Raw genomic sequence first — 16,607 nt, forward strand, 5'->3', positions numbered from 1 at the left:
TCTGCGGTTGGTGTTTTCTGAAATGATTTAAGTGACCATTGTGCTGCTGTTGCTGTTAGAAATACTAAGGTAGCTAAAACAAACCCACGCTTTATTCGTAAGAGAAATGTTAAGAGTTTTAATGAGCAGGCTTTCTTTCATGTTTTGTTTTATTTTGACCGTAGCAAGATTGAGCTTATTCCTGATGTGGAAACTGCCTTGAAGTTCTTTCATTATGGTTTTTTTCCAAATAGTAAACAAACATGCCCCATTCCGCAGGTTCAGAGTTAAAGGGCGGGATAATCCATGGTTTTCTTTCTGAGCTGTCCTGTATTATTCACAAACGTAATCTAGCCTGGGCTAAACCAAGGAAATCATGTTCTGATTGGCTTCTTTTTAGACAGCTACGAAACAAGTGTTCTTCTCTTCTCAGGAAGGCCAAGTCTGAATATTTTATGTCTGTTACCACTGATAACCTGAATGACCCTAGAAAGCTTTGGAAGGCTTATTAAGTCTATGTCTGGTAACAGTAATGTTAATGAATTACCGTCACGTGTATTGAAGGACTCTGTTGCTGTAGATGACAACTGAAATGCTGAACTGTTTCAATGAACACTTTGTATAATCTGGTAGGCTGTTTGATTCAGTATCTTCTGTCTCTGTAGAACCCTGTGTGGATGAACCGGTCAGAGCTGGTCAAACTTTGAGCTTTTCGCCATTCTCAGTGCAGGAGGTGCGTAAAACCCTGAAATCCTTAGATCAGAGAAAAGCTGCAGGTCCTGATCTTCTTAAAACTGGCAGCTGACTTCATAGCTGAACCACTTACATATCTGTTCAATCTAACCCTGGAATGTAATGAAATTCCAAGGATCTGGAAATCAGCATTTGTCCTACCACTTTTAAAAAGGTCGGAGATCCAACTATTTTAAATAATTATAGGCCAATCTCAAAGCTGTCACCTCTGGCAGAAATACTTGAAACCCTTGTTAGTGAACAGCTAAAATAGTTGTTATATACTAACTCTATTTTTTAAATGTACCAATCGGGCTTCAGGAAGAAGCATACCACAATTACAGCAGCCATGAAGGTTTTAAATGATATCACTGAAGCCCTTGACAAAAAAAAAAACAGCGCTGTGTCTCACTTTTTATTGATCTCTCTAAGGCTTTTGATACAGTTGATCATGCTATACTAAGGCAGAGATTGTCGAGCGTAGGTCTTTCGGAGCAGTAGCATGGTTTGCTACAGTGGGGAAAAAAAGTATTTAGTCAGCCACCAATTGTGCAAGTTCTCCCACTTAAAAAGATGAGAGAGGCCTGTAATTTTCATCATAGGTACACGTCAACTATGACAGACAAAATGAGGAAAAAAAATCCAGAAAATCACATTGTAGGATTTTTTATGAATTTATTTGCAAATTATGGTGGAAAATAAGTATTTGGTCAATAACAAAAGTTTCTCAATACTTTGTTATATACCCTTTGTTGGCAATGACACAGGTCAAACGTTTTCTGTAAGTCTTCACAAGGTTTTCACACACTGCTGCTGGTATTTTGGCCCATTCCTCCATGCAGATCTCCTCTAGAGCAGTGATGTTTTGGGGCTGTCGCTGGGCAACACAGACTTTCAACTCCCTCCAAAGATTTTCTATGGGGTTGAGATCTGGAGACTCCAGGACCTTGAAATGCTTCTTACGAAGCCACTCCTTCGTTGCCCGGGTGGTGTGTTTGGGATCATTGTCATGCTGAAAGACCCAGCCACGTTTCATCTTCAATGCCCTTGCTGATGGAAGGAGGTTTTCACTCAAAATCTCACGATACATGGCCCCATTCATTCTTTCCTTTACACGGATCAGTCGTCCTGGTCCCTTTGCAGAAAAACAGCCCCAAAGTATGATGTTTTCACTCCCATGCTTCACAGTAGGTATGGTGTTCTTTGGATGCAACTCAGCATTCTTTGTCCTCCAAACACGACGAGTTGAGTTTTTACCAAAAAGTTATATTTTGGTTTCATCTGACCATATGACATTCTCCCAATCCTCTTCTGGATGCACTCTAGCAAACTTCAGACGGGCCTGGACATGTACTGGCTTAAGCAGGGGGACACGTCTAGCACTGCAGGATTTGAGTCCCTGGCGGCGTAGTGTGTTACTGATGTTAGGCTTTGTTACTTTGGTCCCAGCTCTCTGCAGGTCATTCACTAGGTCCCCCCGTGTGGTTCTGGGATTTTTGCTCACCGTTCTTGTGATCATTTTGACCCCACGGGGTGAGATCTTGCGTGGAGCCCCAGATCGAGGGAGATTATCAGTGGTCTTGTATGTCTTCCATTTCCTAATAATTGCTCCCACAGTTGATTTCTTCAAACCAAGCTGCTTACCTATTGCAGAGTCAGTCTTCCCAGCCTGGTGCAGGTCTACAATTTTGTTTCTGGTGTCATTTGACAGCTCTTTGGTCTTGGCCATAGTGGAGTTTGGAGTGTGACTGTTTGAGGTTGTGGACAGGTGTCTTTTATACTGAAAACAAGTTCAAACAGGTGCCATTAATACAGGTAACGAGTGGAGGACAGAGGAGCCTCTTAAAGAAGAAGTTACAGGTCTGTGAGAGCCAGAAATCTTGCTTGTTTGTGGGTGACCAAATACTTATTTTCCACCATAATTTGCAAATAAATTCATAAAAAATCCTACAATGTGATTTTCTGGATTTTCTTTTCTCAATTTGTCTGTCATAGTTGACGTGTACCTATGATGAAAATTACAGGCCTCTCTCATCTTTTTAAGTGGGAGAACTTGCACAATTGGTGGCTGACTAAATACTTTTTTTCCCCACTGTAACTATCCGTCTGATAGAACTCAATGCTCTCAATGTGATGGGCTCATGTCTGTTAAATGGTCTGTCTGTAATGGTCTGTCTGTAATGGTGTGTCTTTAATGGTCTGTCTGTAATGGTCTGTCTGTTAAATGGTCTGTCTGTAATGGTCTGTCTGTAATGGTCTGTCTGTAATGGTCTGTCTGTTAAATGGTCTGTCTGTTAAATGGTCTGTCTGTTAAATGGTCTGTCTGTAATGGTCTGTCTGTAATGGTCTGTCTGTAATGGTCTGTCTGTTAAATGGTCTGTCTGTAATGGTCTGTCTGTAATGGTCTGTCTGTTAAATGGTCTGTCTGTAATGGTCTGTCTGTAATGGTCTGTCTGTAATGGGCTGTCTGTAATGGTCTGTCTGTAATGGTCTGTCTGTAATGGTCTGTCTGTAATGGTCTGTCTGTAATGGTCTGTCTGTTAAATGGTCTGTCTGTTAAATGGTCTGTCTGTAATGGTCTGTCTGTAATGGTCTGTCTGTAATGGTCTGTCTGTAATGGTCTGTCTGTAATGGTCTGTCTGTAATGGTCTGTCTGTAATGGTGTGTCTGTAATGGTCTGTCTGTAATGGTCTGTCTGTAATGGTCTGTCTGTAATGGTCTGTCTGTAATGGTCTGTCTGTAATGGTCTGTCTGTTAAATGGTCTGTCTGTTAAATGGTCTGTCTGTAATGGTCTGTCTGTAATGGTCTGTCTGTAATGGTCTGTCTGTAATGGTCTGTCTGTAATGGTGTGTCTGTAATGGTGTGTCTGTAATGGTCTGTCTGTAATGGTCTGTCTGTTAAATGGTCTGTCTGTTAAATGGTCTGTCTGTAATGGTCTGTCTGTAATGGTCTGTCTGTAATGGTCTGTCTGTAATGGTCTGTCTGTAATGGTCTGTCTGTAATGGTCTGTCTGTTAAATGGTCTGTCTGTAATGGTCTGTCTGTAATGGTCTGTCTGTAATGGTCTGTCTGTAATGGTCTGTCTGTAATGGTCTGTAATGGTCTGTCTGTAATGGTCTGTCTGTAATGGTGTGTCTGTAATGGTCTGTCTGTAATGGTCTGTCTGTAATGGTCTGTCTGTAATGGTCTGTCTGTAATGGTGTGTCTGTAATGGTCTGTCTGTAATGGTCTGTCTGTAATGGTCTGTCTGTAATGGTCTGTCTGTAATGGTCTGTCTGTAATGGTCTGTCTGTAATGGTCTGTCTGTTAAATGGTCTGTCTGTTAAATGGTCTGTCTGTTAAATGGTCTGTCTGTAATGGTCTGTCTGTAATGGTCTGTCTGTAATGGTCTGTCTGTAATGGTCTGTCTGTAATGGTCTGTCTGTAATGGTGTGTCTGTAATGGTCTGTCTGTAATGGTCTGTCTGTAATGGTCTGTCTGTAATGGTCTGTCTGTAATGGTGTGTCTGTAATGGTCTGTCTGTAATGGTCTGTCTGTAATGGTCTGTCTGTAATGGTCTGTCTGTAATGGTGTGTCTGTAATGGTGTGTCTGTAATGGTCTGTCTGTAATGGTCTGTCTGTAATGGTCTGTCTGTAATGGTCTGTCTGTAATGGTCTGTCTGTAATGGTGTGTCTGTAATGGTCTGTCTGTAATGGTCTGTCTGTAATGGTCTGTCTGTAATGGTCTGTCTGTAATGGTCTGTCTGTAATGGTCTGTCTGTAATGGTCTGTCTGTAATGGTCTGTCTGTAATGGTCTGTCTGTAATGGTCTGTCTGTAATGGTCTGTCTGTAATGGTGTGTCTGTAATGGTCTGTCTGTAATGGTCTGTCTGTAATGGTCTGTCTGTAATGGTCTGTCTGTAATGGTGTGTCTGTAATGGTGTGTCTGTAATGGTCTGTCTGTAATGGTCTGTCTGTAATGGTCTGTCTGTAATGGTGTGTCTGTAATGGTGTGTCTGTAATGGTCTGTCTGTAATGGTCTGTCTGTAATGGTCTGTCTGTAATGGTCTGTCTGTAATGGTGTGTCTGTAATGGTGTGTCTGTAATGGTCTGTCTGTAATGGTCTGTCTGTAATGGTCTGTCTGTAATGGTGTGTCTGTAATGGTCTGTCTGTAATGGTCTGTCTGTAATGGTGTGTCTGTAATGGTCTGTCTGTAATGGTCTGTCTGTAATGGTCTGTCTGTAATGGTCTGCCTGTAATGGTCTGTCTGTTAAATGGTCTGTCTGTAATGGTCTGTCTGTAATGGTCTGTCTGTAATGGTCTGTCTGTAATGGTCTGTCTGTAATGGTGTGTCTGTAATGGTGTGTCTGTAATGGTCTGTCTGTAATGGTCTGTCTGTAATGGTCTGTCTGTAATGGTCTGTCTGTAATGGTCTGTCTGTAATGGTCTGTCTGTACTGGTCTGCCTGTAATGGTCTGTCTGTAATGGTCTGTCTGTAATGGTGTGTCTGTAATGGTGTGTCTGTAATGGTCTGTCTGTAATGGTCTGTCTGTAATGGTCTGTCTGTAATGGTCTGTCTGTAATGGTCTGTCTGTAATGGTGTGTCTGTAATGGTCTGTCTGTAATGGTCTGTCTGTAATGGTCTGTCTGTAATGGTCTGTCTGTAATGGTCTGTCTGTAATGGTCTGTCTGTAATGGTGTGTCTGTAATGGTCTGTCTGTAATGGTCTGTCTGTAATGGTGTGTCTGTAATGGTCTGTCTGTAATGGTCTGTCTGTAATGGTCTGTCTGTAATGGTCTGTCTGTAATGGTGTGTCTGTAATGGTCTGTCTGTAATGGTCTGTCTGTAATGGTCTGTCTGTAATGGTCTGTCTGTAATGGTCTGTCTGTAATGGTCTGTCTGTAATGGTCTGTCTGTAATGGTCTGTCTGTAATGGTGTGTCTGTAATGGTCTGTCTGTAATGGTCTGTCTGTAATGGTCTGTCTGTAATGGTCTGTCTGTAATGGTGTGTCTGTAATGGTGTGTCTGTAATGGTGTGTCTGTAATGGTCTGTCTGTAATGGTCTGTCTGTAATGGTCTGTCTGTAATGGTGTGTCTGTAATGGTCTGTCTGTAATGGTCTGTCTGTAATGGTCTGTCTGTAATGGTGTGTCTGTAATGGTCTGTCTGTAATGGTCTGCCTGTAATGGTCTGTCTGTAATGGTCTGTCTGTAATGGTCTGTCTGTTAAATGGTCTGTCTGTAATGGTCTGTCTGTAATGGTCTGCCTGTAATGGTCTGTCTGTAATGGTCTGTCTGTAATTGTCTGTCTATAATGGTCTGTCTGTAATGGTCTGTCTGTAATGGTCTGTCTGTAATGGTGTGTCTGTAATGGTCTGTCTGTAATGGTCTGTCTGTAATGGTGTGTCTGTAATGGTCTGTCTGTAATGGTCTGTCTGTAATGGTCTGTCTGTAATGGTCTGTCTGTAATGGTCTGTCTGTAATGGTCTGTCTGTAATGGTGTCTGTAATGGTCTGTCTGTAATGGTCTGTCTGTAATGGTCTGTCTGTAATGGTCTGTCTGTAATGGTCTGTCTGTTAAATGGTCTGTCTGTAATGGTCTGTCTGTAATGGTCTGTCTGTAATGGTCTGTCTGTAATGGTCTGTCTGTAATGGTCTGTCTGTAACGGTCTGTCTGTAACGGTCTGTCTGTAACGGTCTGTCTGTAACGGTCTGTCTGTAACGGTCTGTCTGTAATGGTCTGTCTGTAATGGTCTGTCTGTAATGGTCTGTCTGTAATTGTGTGTCTGTAATGGTCTGTCTGTAATGGTCTGTCTGTAATGGTCTGTCTGTAATGGTCTGTCTGTAATGGTCTGTCTGTAATGGTCTGTCTGTAATGGCCTGTCTGTAATGGTCTGTCTGTAATGGTCTGTCTGTAATGGTCTGTCTGTAATGGTCTGTCTGTAATGGTCTGTCTGTAATGGTCTGTCTGTAATGGCCTGTCTGTAATGGTCTGTCTGTAATGGTCTGTCTGTAATGGTCTGTCTGTAATGGTCTGTCTGTAATGGTCTGTCTGTAATGGTCTGTCTGTAATGGTCTGTCTGTCTGTAATGGTCTGTCTGTAATGGTCTGTCTGTAATGGTCTGTCTGTAATGGTCTGTCTGTAACGGTCTGTCTGTAACGGTCTGTCTGTAACGGTCTGTCTGTAATGGTCTGTCTGTAATGGTCTGTCTGTAATGGTCTGTCTGTAATGGTCTGTCTGTAATGGTCTGTCTGTTAAATGGTCTGTCTGTAATGGTCTGTCTGTAATGGTCTGTCTGTAATGGTCTGTCTGTAATGGTCTGTCTGTAATGGTCTGCCTGTAATGGTCTGTCTGTAATGGTCTGTCTGTAATGGTCTGTCTGTAACGGTCTGTCTGTAATGGTCTGTCTGTAATGGTCTGTCTGTAATGGTCTGTCTGTAATGGTCTGTCTGTTAAATGGTCTGTCTGTAATGGTCTCTCTGTAACGGTCTGTCTGTAATGGTCTGTCTGTAATGGTCTGTCTGTAATGGTCTGTCTGTAATGGTCTGTCTGTTAAATGGTCTGTCTGTAATGGTCTCTCTGTAATGGTCTGTCTGTAATGGTCTGTCTGTAATGGTCTGTCTGTAATGGTCTGTCTGTAATGGTCTGTCTGTAATGCTGTCTGTAATGGTCTGTCTGTTAAATGGTCTGTCTGTAATGGTCTGTCTGTAATGGTCTGTCTGTAATGGTCTGTCTGTAATGGTCTGTCTGTAATGGTCTGTCTGTTAAATGGTCTGTCTGTAATGGTCTGTCTGTAATGGTGTGCCCCAGGGCTCTGTACTTGGTCCCCTCTTATTCACTATTTGTATAAATAATTTAGACAAAAAATTTGCAACTTCACTTTTTACGCTGATACTGCTATTTATTGTTGTGCCTCGTCTCTCACAAAAGCTTTTCCAGAACTTGCAAACTGCTTTTTATACTGCTGGACATACCTTGTGTCAATAGAAGCTTATCCTCAACAGCTGACACAACTAAACGAATGGTGTTTTCTAAAGCAAGAACCTTTCACCTATTACTACCTGGCAGGGCAGTGAGATTGAGGCTGAAACCTCATAGAAATATCTGGGAATTTTAAAATCGATGACGGCCTCACTTTTAAATTGCATATTTCAACAACTTACAAAAAAAATTGAAGCTGAAGTAGGGATTTTATTTTAGGAATAAGGCCTGTTTTTCTTTTGAAACCAGAAGGAGGCTAGTATCAGCTACATGTATGCCTATATATCAGTATCAGCCTATACTAGACTATGGAGATATTTTATACATGAACGCTTCCGCTCAGTGTTTCAGATCAATTGACACCCTTTAACATGGAGCATTGAGATTTATTTTAAACTGTAAAACCCTTACACACCACTGCACTTTATATACCAGGGTTGGCTGGCCTTCTCTAGCCACTCGTAGGCTCAGTCACTGGTATACTTTTATTTACAAAGCCATTTTGGGTTTACTACCATTTTATCTGGGCATTTTTATTCTTCAGAAATGTGGTGGGTGCTCTCTTCGTTGGCAGGACTTTATCCTGCTAACTGTTCCAAATGTCCGAAACTGAATTTGGTAAAATGGCTTTTCTGTACTCTGCGCCATCGGCTTGGAACGCCTAACAAAATAGTTTTCAACTGGAAGAACTTGTCCCGATTGGTGTTTTTAAATCATTGATGAAGGATTTGGAGGCTGATTCCTTGACCTGTCAATGTTTTTAAATAGCTGTTTTATGATTTCGTTATACTCCTGTGATTTCTATGGATGTTTACTAGATTACTTGAAGTTGTGGCGGCAGGTAGCTTAGTGGTTAAGAGCGTTGTGCCAGTAACCGAAAGGTCGCTGGTTCTAATCCCTGAGTCCACTAGGTGAAAAATCTGTCGATGTGCCCCTGAGCAAGGCACTTAACCCTAATCGCTCTGGATAAGAGCGTCTGCTAAATGACAAAAATGTAGTTGTTCATGTTGTCTGTCTGTAATTGTGTAATGACTTGATGCTGTCTATCTTGGCCAGGACTCTCTTGAAAAAGAGATTTCAAATCTCAATGAGCCCTTTTCCTGGTTAAATAAAAATGTCCCAAAACATTTTAAGGCTAAATTCATCGTTCAAACCTTTATAGGAGCATCCTTTAATATCTGCGCTGTTTCCCTAAAACCATCGGTATTAATGTTGCACTTGAAAATGCTCGTAGGCCTAATCTACCGCCTGCCTCTCAGAACAGCTAAGTGCGTCATTAGATACTTTATACACAAAAGATCTCAGATAAACATAGAATCACATGGTTTATCCGTCTCTCTGTGACCGCCGATAACCTCAGAACAAAGTTGACTACAAATACAAAGTTGCAATTCATAAAAACAAGTTAGATTAAAAAAAAATGCTTCAAATGAAAACCGAGATGACTGCATAAAAATATAAATACAGTAGACTATAAACCTATTTCAATCCTATTTACAGTTGAAGTCGGAAGTTTACATACATTTAGGTTGGAGTCATTAAAACTCGTTTTTCAACCACTCCACAAATTTCTTGTTAACAAACTATAGTTTTGGCAAGTCGGTTAGGACATCTACTTTGTGCATGACACAAGTAATTTTTCCAACAATTGTTTACAGACAGATTATTTCACTTATAATTCACTGTATCACAATTCCAGTGGGTCAGAAGTTTACATACACTAAGTTGACTGTGCCTTTTTAAACAGCTTGGAAAATTCCAGAAAATGATGTCATGGCTTTAGATGCTTCTGATAGGCTAATTGACATCATTTGAGTCAATTGGAGGCGTACCTGTGGATGTATTTCAAGGCCTACCTTCAAACTCAGTGCCTCTTTGCTTGACATCATGGGAAAGTCAAAAGAAATCAGCCAAGACCTCAGAAAAGAAATTGTAGACATCCACAAGTCTGGTTCATCCTTGGGAGCAATTTCCAAACGCCTGAAGGTACCACGTTCATCTGTACAAACAATAGTACGTAAGTATAAACACCATGGGACCACGCAGCCGTCATACCACTCAGGAAGGAGACGCGTTCTGTCTCCTAGAGATGAATGTACTTTGGTGCGAAAAGTGCAAATCAATCCCAGAACAACAGCAAAGGACCTTGTGAAGATGCTGGAGGAAACAGGTACAAAGGTATCTATATCCACAGTAAAACGAGTCCTATATCAACATAACCTGAAAGGCCGCTCAGCAAGGAAGAAGCCACTGTTCCAAAACTGCCATAAAAAAGCCAGACTACGGTTTGAAACTGCACATGGGGACAAAGATCTTACTTTTTGGAGAAATGTCCTCTGGTCTGATGAAACAAAAATAGAACTGTTAGGCCATAATGACCATCGTTATGTTTGGAGGAAAAAGGAGGTTGCTTGCAAGCCGAAGAACACCATCCCAACCGTGAAGCACGGAGGTGGCAGCATCATGCTGTGGGGGTGCTTTGCTGCAGGAGGGACTGGTGCACTTCACAAAATAGATGGCATCATGGGGAAGGAAAATTATGTGGATATATAGAAGCAACATCTCAAGACATCAGTCAGGAAGTTAAAGCTTGGTCGCAAATGGGTCTTCCAAATGGACAACGACCCCAAGCATACTTCCAAAGTTGTGGCAAAATGGCTTAAGGACAACAAAGTCAAGGTATTGGAGTGGCCATCACAAAGCCCTGACCTCAATCCTATAGAAAATTTGTGGGCAGAATTGAAAAAGCGTGTGCAAGCAAGGAGGCCTACAAACCTGACTCAGTTACACCAGCTCTGTCAGGAGGAATGGGCCAAAATTCACCCAACTTATTGTGGGAAGCTTGTGGAAGGCTACCCAAAATGTTTGACCCAAGTTAAACAATTTAAGCCAATGCTACCAAATACTAATTGAGTGTATGTAAACTTCTGACCCACTGGGAATGTGACGAAATAAATAAAAGCTGAAATAAATCTCTCTCTACTATTATTCTGACATTTCACATTCTTATATAAAGTGGTGATCCTAACTGACCTAAGACAGAGAACTTTTACTAGGATTAAATGTCAGGAATTGTGAAACTGAGTTTAAATGTATTTGGCTAAGGTGTATGTAAACTTCCGACTTCAACTGTAAATACATTTCATGTTCAATCAATTGAGTTATATATTTCTACTTGTAGGCTACTCTGTATTTCGTGTGTAGCCTAATGTGCGCAATGATGTCTGAAAAATATTTAGTACATTTTTATTGGGTAGCCTAAGCATTAGAATAAGCCATCTCAATATTTGCAAACGTAGGTGGTAATATCTCTCTAGGAGCAGATCCGTCTTCAGTATTGTTAAATAATTATATTAAGGAACGATTTGAATGGAGAAGGCTGATCCGAGAGCAGCGCTGCCTTTCTTTCAATCCTACCAGTATGGACACATGATTCAACGAAGCGCTTAGCGACGGCTAGTTACTTCTGCGTGGTCTTTTGGGAAACGCATGTTACATCTTCGCCCGTTGTGGGAGGAAAGATGCATCATTAAAACATTCGTAAGCATAAATTCCTTCGCTATGGGAAACCGGCCCTGGACACACACACACACGTTCCATCTTTTTTAGTAACAACATAATACCACTAGAGGTCCTCATCACATCACAGGAAGTAGAGGTCCTCATTACATCACAGTAAGTAGAGGTCCTCATCACATCACAGTAAGTAGAGGTCCTCATTACATCACAGTAAGTAGAGGTCCTCATTACATCACAGTAAGTAGAGGTCCTCATTACATCACAGTAAGTAGAGGTCCTCATTACATCACAGTAAGTAGAGGTCCTCATTACATCACAGTAAGTAGAGGTCCTCATTACATCACAGTAAGTAGAGGTCCTCATTACATCACAGTAAGTAGAGGTCCTCATTACATCACAGTAAGTAGAGGTCCTCATTACATCACAGTAAGTAGAGGTCCTCATTACATCACAGTAAGTAGAAGTCCTCATTACATCACAGTAAGCAGAGGTCCTCATTACATCACAGTAAGTAGAGGCCATCACAGTAAGCAGAGGTCCTCATCAAATCACAGTAAGTAGAGGTCCTCATTACATCACAGTAAATAGAGGTCCTCATAACATCACAGTAAGTAGAGACCATCACATCACAGTAAGTAGAGACCATCACATCACAGTAAGTAGAAGTCCTCATTACATCACAGTAAGTAGAGGCCATCACATCACAGTAAGTAGAGGTCCTCATTACATCACAGTAAGTAGAGGCCATCACAGTAAGTAGAGGTCCTCATCACATCACAGTAAGTAGAGGTCCTCATTACATCACAGTAAGTAGAGGTCCTCATTACATCACAGTAAGTAGAGGTCCTCATTACATCACAGTAAGTAGAGGTCCTCATTACATCACAGTAAGTAGAGGTCCTCATTACATCACAGTAAGTAGAGGTCCTCATTACATCACAGTAAGTAGAGGTCCTCATTACATCACAGTAAGTAGAGGTCCTCATTACATCACAGTAAGTAGAGATCCTCATTACATCACAGTAAGTAGAGGTCCTCATTACATCACAGTAAGTAGAGGTCCTCATTACATCACAGTAAGTAGAGGTCCTCATTACATCACAGTAAGTAGAGGTCCTCATTACATCACAGTAAGTAGAGATCCTCATTACATCACAGTAAGTAGAGGCCATCACAGTAAGCAGAGGTCCTCATCAAATCACAGTAAGTAGAGGTCCTCATTACATCACAGTAAGTAGAGGTCCTCATTACATCACAGTAAGTAGAGGTCCTCATTACATCACAGTAAGTAGAGGTCCTCATCAAATCACAGTAAGTAGAGGTCCTCATTACATCACAGTAAGTAGAGGTCCTCATAACATCACAGTAAGTAGAGACCATCACATCACAGTAAGTAGAGACCATCACATCACAGTAAGTAGAAGTCCTCATTACATCACAGTAAGTAGAGGCCATCACAGTAAGTAGAGGTCCTCATTACATCACAGTAAGTAGAGGTCCTCATTACATCACAGTAAGTAGAGGTCCTCATTACATCACAGTAAGTAGAGGTCCTCATCACATCACAGTAAGTAGAGATCGTCATCACATCACAGGAAGTAGAGGCCATTACATCACAGTAAGTAGAGGTCCTCATTACATCACAGTAAGTAGAGGTCCTCATTACATCACAGTAAGTAGAGATCGTCATCACATCACAGGAAGTAGAGGCCATTACATCACAGTAAGTAGAGGTCCTCATTACATCACAGTAAGTAGAGGTCCTCATCACATCACAGTAAGTAGAGATCGTCATCACATCACAGGAAGTAGAGGCCATTACATCACAGTAAGTAGAGGCCATCACAGTAAGCAGAGGTCCTCATCAAATCACAGTAAGTAGAGGTCCTCATTACATCACAGTAAGTAGAGGTCCTCATTACATCACAGTAAGTAGAGATCGTCATCACATCACAGGAAGTAGAGGCCATTACATCACAGTAAGTAGAGGTCCTCATTACATCACAGTAAGTAGAGGTCCTCATTACATCACAGTAAGTAGAGGTCCTCATCACATCACAGTAAGTAGAGATCGTCATCACATCACAGGAAGTAGAGGCCATTACATCACAGTAAGTAGAGGTCCTCATCACATCACAGTAAGTAGAGACCATCACATCACAGGAAGTAGAGGCCATTACATCACAGTAAGTAGAGGTCCTCATTACATCACAGTAAGTAGAGGTCCTCATTACATCACAGTAAGTAGAGGTCCTCATCACATCACAGTAAGTAGAGATCGTCATCACATCACAGGAAGTAGAGGTCCTCATTACATCACAGTAAGTAGAGGTCCTCATCACATCACAGTAAGTAGAGGTCCTCATCACATCACAGGAAGTAGAGGTCCTCATTACATCACAGGAAGTAGAGAAGAGAGCTAGAAGCAGGGTTCAACCATAGACCTAATAACTTTAGATGGCTAGAAGCAGGGTTCAACCATAGACCTAATATAACTTTAGAGGGCTAGAAGCAGGGTTCAACCATAGACCTAATATAACTTTAGAGGGCTAGAAGCAGGGTTCAACCATAGACCTAATATAACTTTAGAGGGCTAGAAGCAGGGTTCAACCATAGACCTAATATAACTTTAGAGAGCTAGAAGCAGGGTTCAACCATAGACCTAATATAACTTTAGAGGGCTAGAAGCAGGGTTCAACCATAGACCTAATATAACTTTAGAGAGCTAGAAGCAGGGTTCAACCATAGACCTAATATAACTTTAGAGGGCTAGAAGCAGGGTTCAACCATAGACCTAATATAACTTTAGAGAGCTAGAAGCAGGGTTCAACCATAAACCTAATATAACTTTATAGGGCTAGAAGCAGGGTTCAACCATAGACCTAATATAACTTTAGAGGGCTAGAAGCAGGGTTCAACCATAGATCTAATATAACTCTAGAGGGCTAGAAGCAGGGTTCAACCATAGACCTAATATAACTTTAGAGGGCTAGAAGCAGGGTTCAACCATAGACCTAATATAACTTTATAGGGCTAGAAGCAGGGTTCAACCATAGACCTAATATAACTTTAGAGGGCTAGAAGCAGGGTTCAACCATAGACCTAATATAACTTTAGAGGGCTAGAAGCAGGGTTCAACCATAGACCTAATATAACTTTAGAGGGCTAGAAGCAGGGTTCAACCATATACCTAATATAACTTTAGAGAGCTAGAAGCAGGGTTCAACCATAGACCTAATATAACTTTAGAGGGCTAGAAGCAGGGTTCAACCATAGACCTAATATAACTTTATAGGGCTAGAAGCAGGGTTCAACCATAGACCTAATATAACTTTAGAGGGCTAGAAGCAGGGTTCAACCATATACCTAATATAACTTTAGAGGGCTAGAAGCAGGGTTCAACCATAGACCTAATATAACTTTAGAGGGCTAGAAGCAGGGTTCAACCATAGACCTAATAACTTTAGAGGGCTATAAGCAGGGTTCAACCATAGACCTAATATAACTTTAGAGGGCTAGAAGCAGGGTTCAACCATAGACCTAATATAACTTTAGAGGGCTAGAAGCAGGGTTCAACCATAGACCTAATATAACTTTATAGGGCTAGAAGCAGGGTTCAACCATAGACCTAATATAACTTTAGAGGGCTAGAAGCAGGGTTCAACCATAGACCTAATATAACTTTAGAGGGCTAGAAGCAGGGTTCAACCATAGACCTAATATAACTTTAGAGGGCTAGAAGCAGGGTTCAACCATAGACCTAATATAACTTTAGTGGGCTAGAAGCAGGGTTCAACCATAGACCTAATATAACTTTAGAGGGCTAGAAGCACGGTTCAACCATAGACCTAATATAACTTTAGAGGGCTAGAAGCAGGGTTCAACCATAGACCTAATATAACTTTATAGGGCTAGAAGCAGGGTTCAACCATAGACCTAATATAACTTTAGAGAGCTAGAAGCAGGGTTCAACCATAGACCTAATAACTTTAGAGGGCTAGAAGCAGGGTTCAACCATAGACCTAATATAACTTTAGAGGGCTAGAAGCAGGGTTCAACCATAGACCTAATATAACTTTAGAGGGCTAGAAGCAGGGTTCAACCATAGACCTAATATAACTTTATAGGGCTAGAAGCAGGGTTCAACCATAGACCTAATATAACTTTAGAGGGCTAGAAGCAGGGTTCAACCATAGACCTAATATAACTTTAGAGGGCTAGAAGCAGGGTTCAACCATAGACCTAATATAACTTTAGAGGGCTAGAAGCAGGGTTCAACCATAGACCTAATATAACTTTAGAGCTAGAAGCAGGGTTCAACCATATACCTAATATAACTTTAGAGGGCTAGAAGCAGGGTTCAACCATATACCTAATATAACTTTAGAGGGCTAGAAGCAGGGTTCAACCATAGACCTAATATAACTTTAGAGGGCTAGAAGCAGGGTTCAACCATAGACCTAATATAACTTTAGAGAGCTAGAAGCAGGGTTCAACCATAGACCTAATATAACTTTAGAGAGCTAGAGGCAGGGTTCATCCATAGACCTAATATAACTTTAGAGAGCTAGAAGCAGGGTTCAACCATAGACCTAATATAACTTTAGAGAGCTAGAAGCAGGGTTCAACCATAGACCTAATATAACTTTAGAGGGCTAGAAGCAGAGTTCAACCATAGACCTAATATAACTTTAGAGGGCTAGAAGCAGGGTTCAACCATAGACCTAATATAACTTTAGAGGGCTAGAAGCAGGGTTCAACCATAGACCTAATATAACTTTAGAGGGGCTAGAAGCAGGGTTCAACCATAGACCTAATATAACTTTAGAGGGCTAGAAGCAGGGTTCAACCATAGACCTAATATAACTTTAGAGGGCTAGAAGCAGGGTTCAACCATAGACCTAATATAACTTTAGAGGGCTAGAAGCAGGGTTCAACCATAGACCTAATATAACTTTAGAGGGCTAGAAGCAGGGTTCAACCATAGACCTAATATAACTTTAGAGGGCTAGAAGCAGGGTTCAACCATAGACCTAATATAACTTTAGAGAGCTAGAAGCAGGGTTCAACCATAGACCTAATATAACTTTAGAGGGCTAGAAGCAGGGTTCAACCATAGACCTAATATAACTTTAGAGGGCTAGAAGCAGGGTTCAACCATAGACCTAATATAACTTTAGAGGGCTAGAAGCAGGGTTCAACCATAGACCTAATATAACTTTAGAGAGCTAGAAGCAGGGTTCAACCATAGACCTAATATAACTTTAGAGGGCTAGAAGCAGGGTTCAACCATAGACCTAATATAACTTTAGAGGGCTAGAAGCAGGGTTCAACCATAGACCATGTCAACTGTAGAGACTCAAGTGGTGATGAATGATTCATACTGTAAAGTGTCCTTTATAGCTGTGTTCTGTATGC

At 41.2% G+C, this 16,607-nt stretch overlaps 1 protein-coding gene across 1 annotated transcript; it reads left to right on the forward strand.

Annotated features, from left to right (window-relative positions):
• Positions 1-495: 495 nt before the first annotated feature.
• Positions 496-15,967, forward strand: LOC121560053. The gene is made up of 5 exons (XM_045217349.1): positions 496-502; positions 11,928-12,059; positions 12,376-12,483; positions 12,659-12,844; positions 13,047-15,967. Exons 1-5 carry the CDS (start codon positions 496-498, stop codon positions 13,610-13,612), a joined length of 999 nt encoding a protein of 332 aa, XP_045073284.1. The 3' UTR covers positions 13,613-15,967.
• Positions 15,968-16,607: the final 640 nt, after the last annotated feature.

Source organism: Coregonus clupeaformis, unplaced genomic scaffold (assembly GCF_020615455.1).
Source record: "Coregonus clupeaformis isolate EN_2021a unplaced genomic scaffold, ASM2061545v1 scaf1022, whole genome shotgun sequence".
Taxonomy (NCBI): domain Eukaryota; kingdom Metazoa; phylum Chordata; class Actinopteri; order Salmoniformes; family Salmonidae; genus Coregonus; species Coregonus clupeaformis.

What these genes read in the sequence shown, in the direction of transcription:
- LOC121560053 (XM_045217349.1), top strand. An exon ending in TTACATCACAGTAAGTAGAG is followed by an intron (nt 12,060 to 12,375) that starts GTCCTCATTACA and finishes CAGTAAGCAGAG; the next exon opens with GTCCTCATCAAATCACAGTA. An exon ending in TTACATCACAGTAAGTAGAG is followed by an intron (nt 12,845 to 13,046) that starts GTCCTCATTACA and finishes CAGTAAGCAGAG; the next exon opens with GTCCTCATCAAATCACAGTA.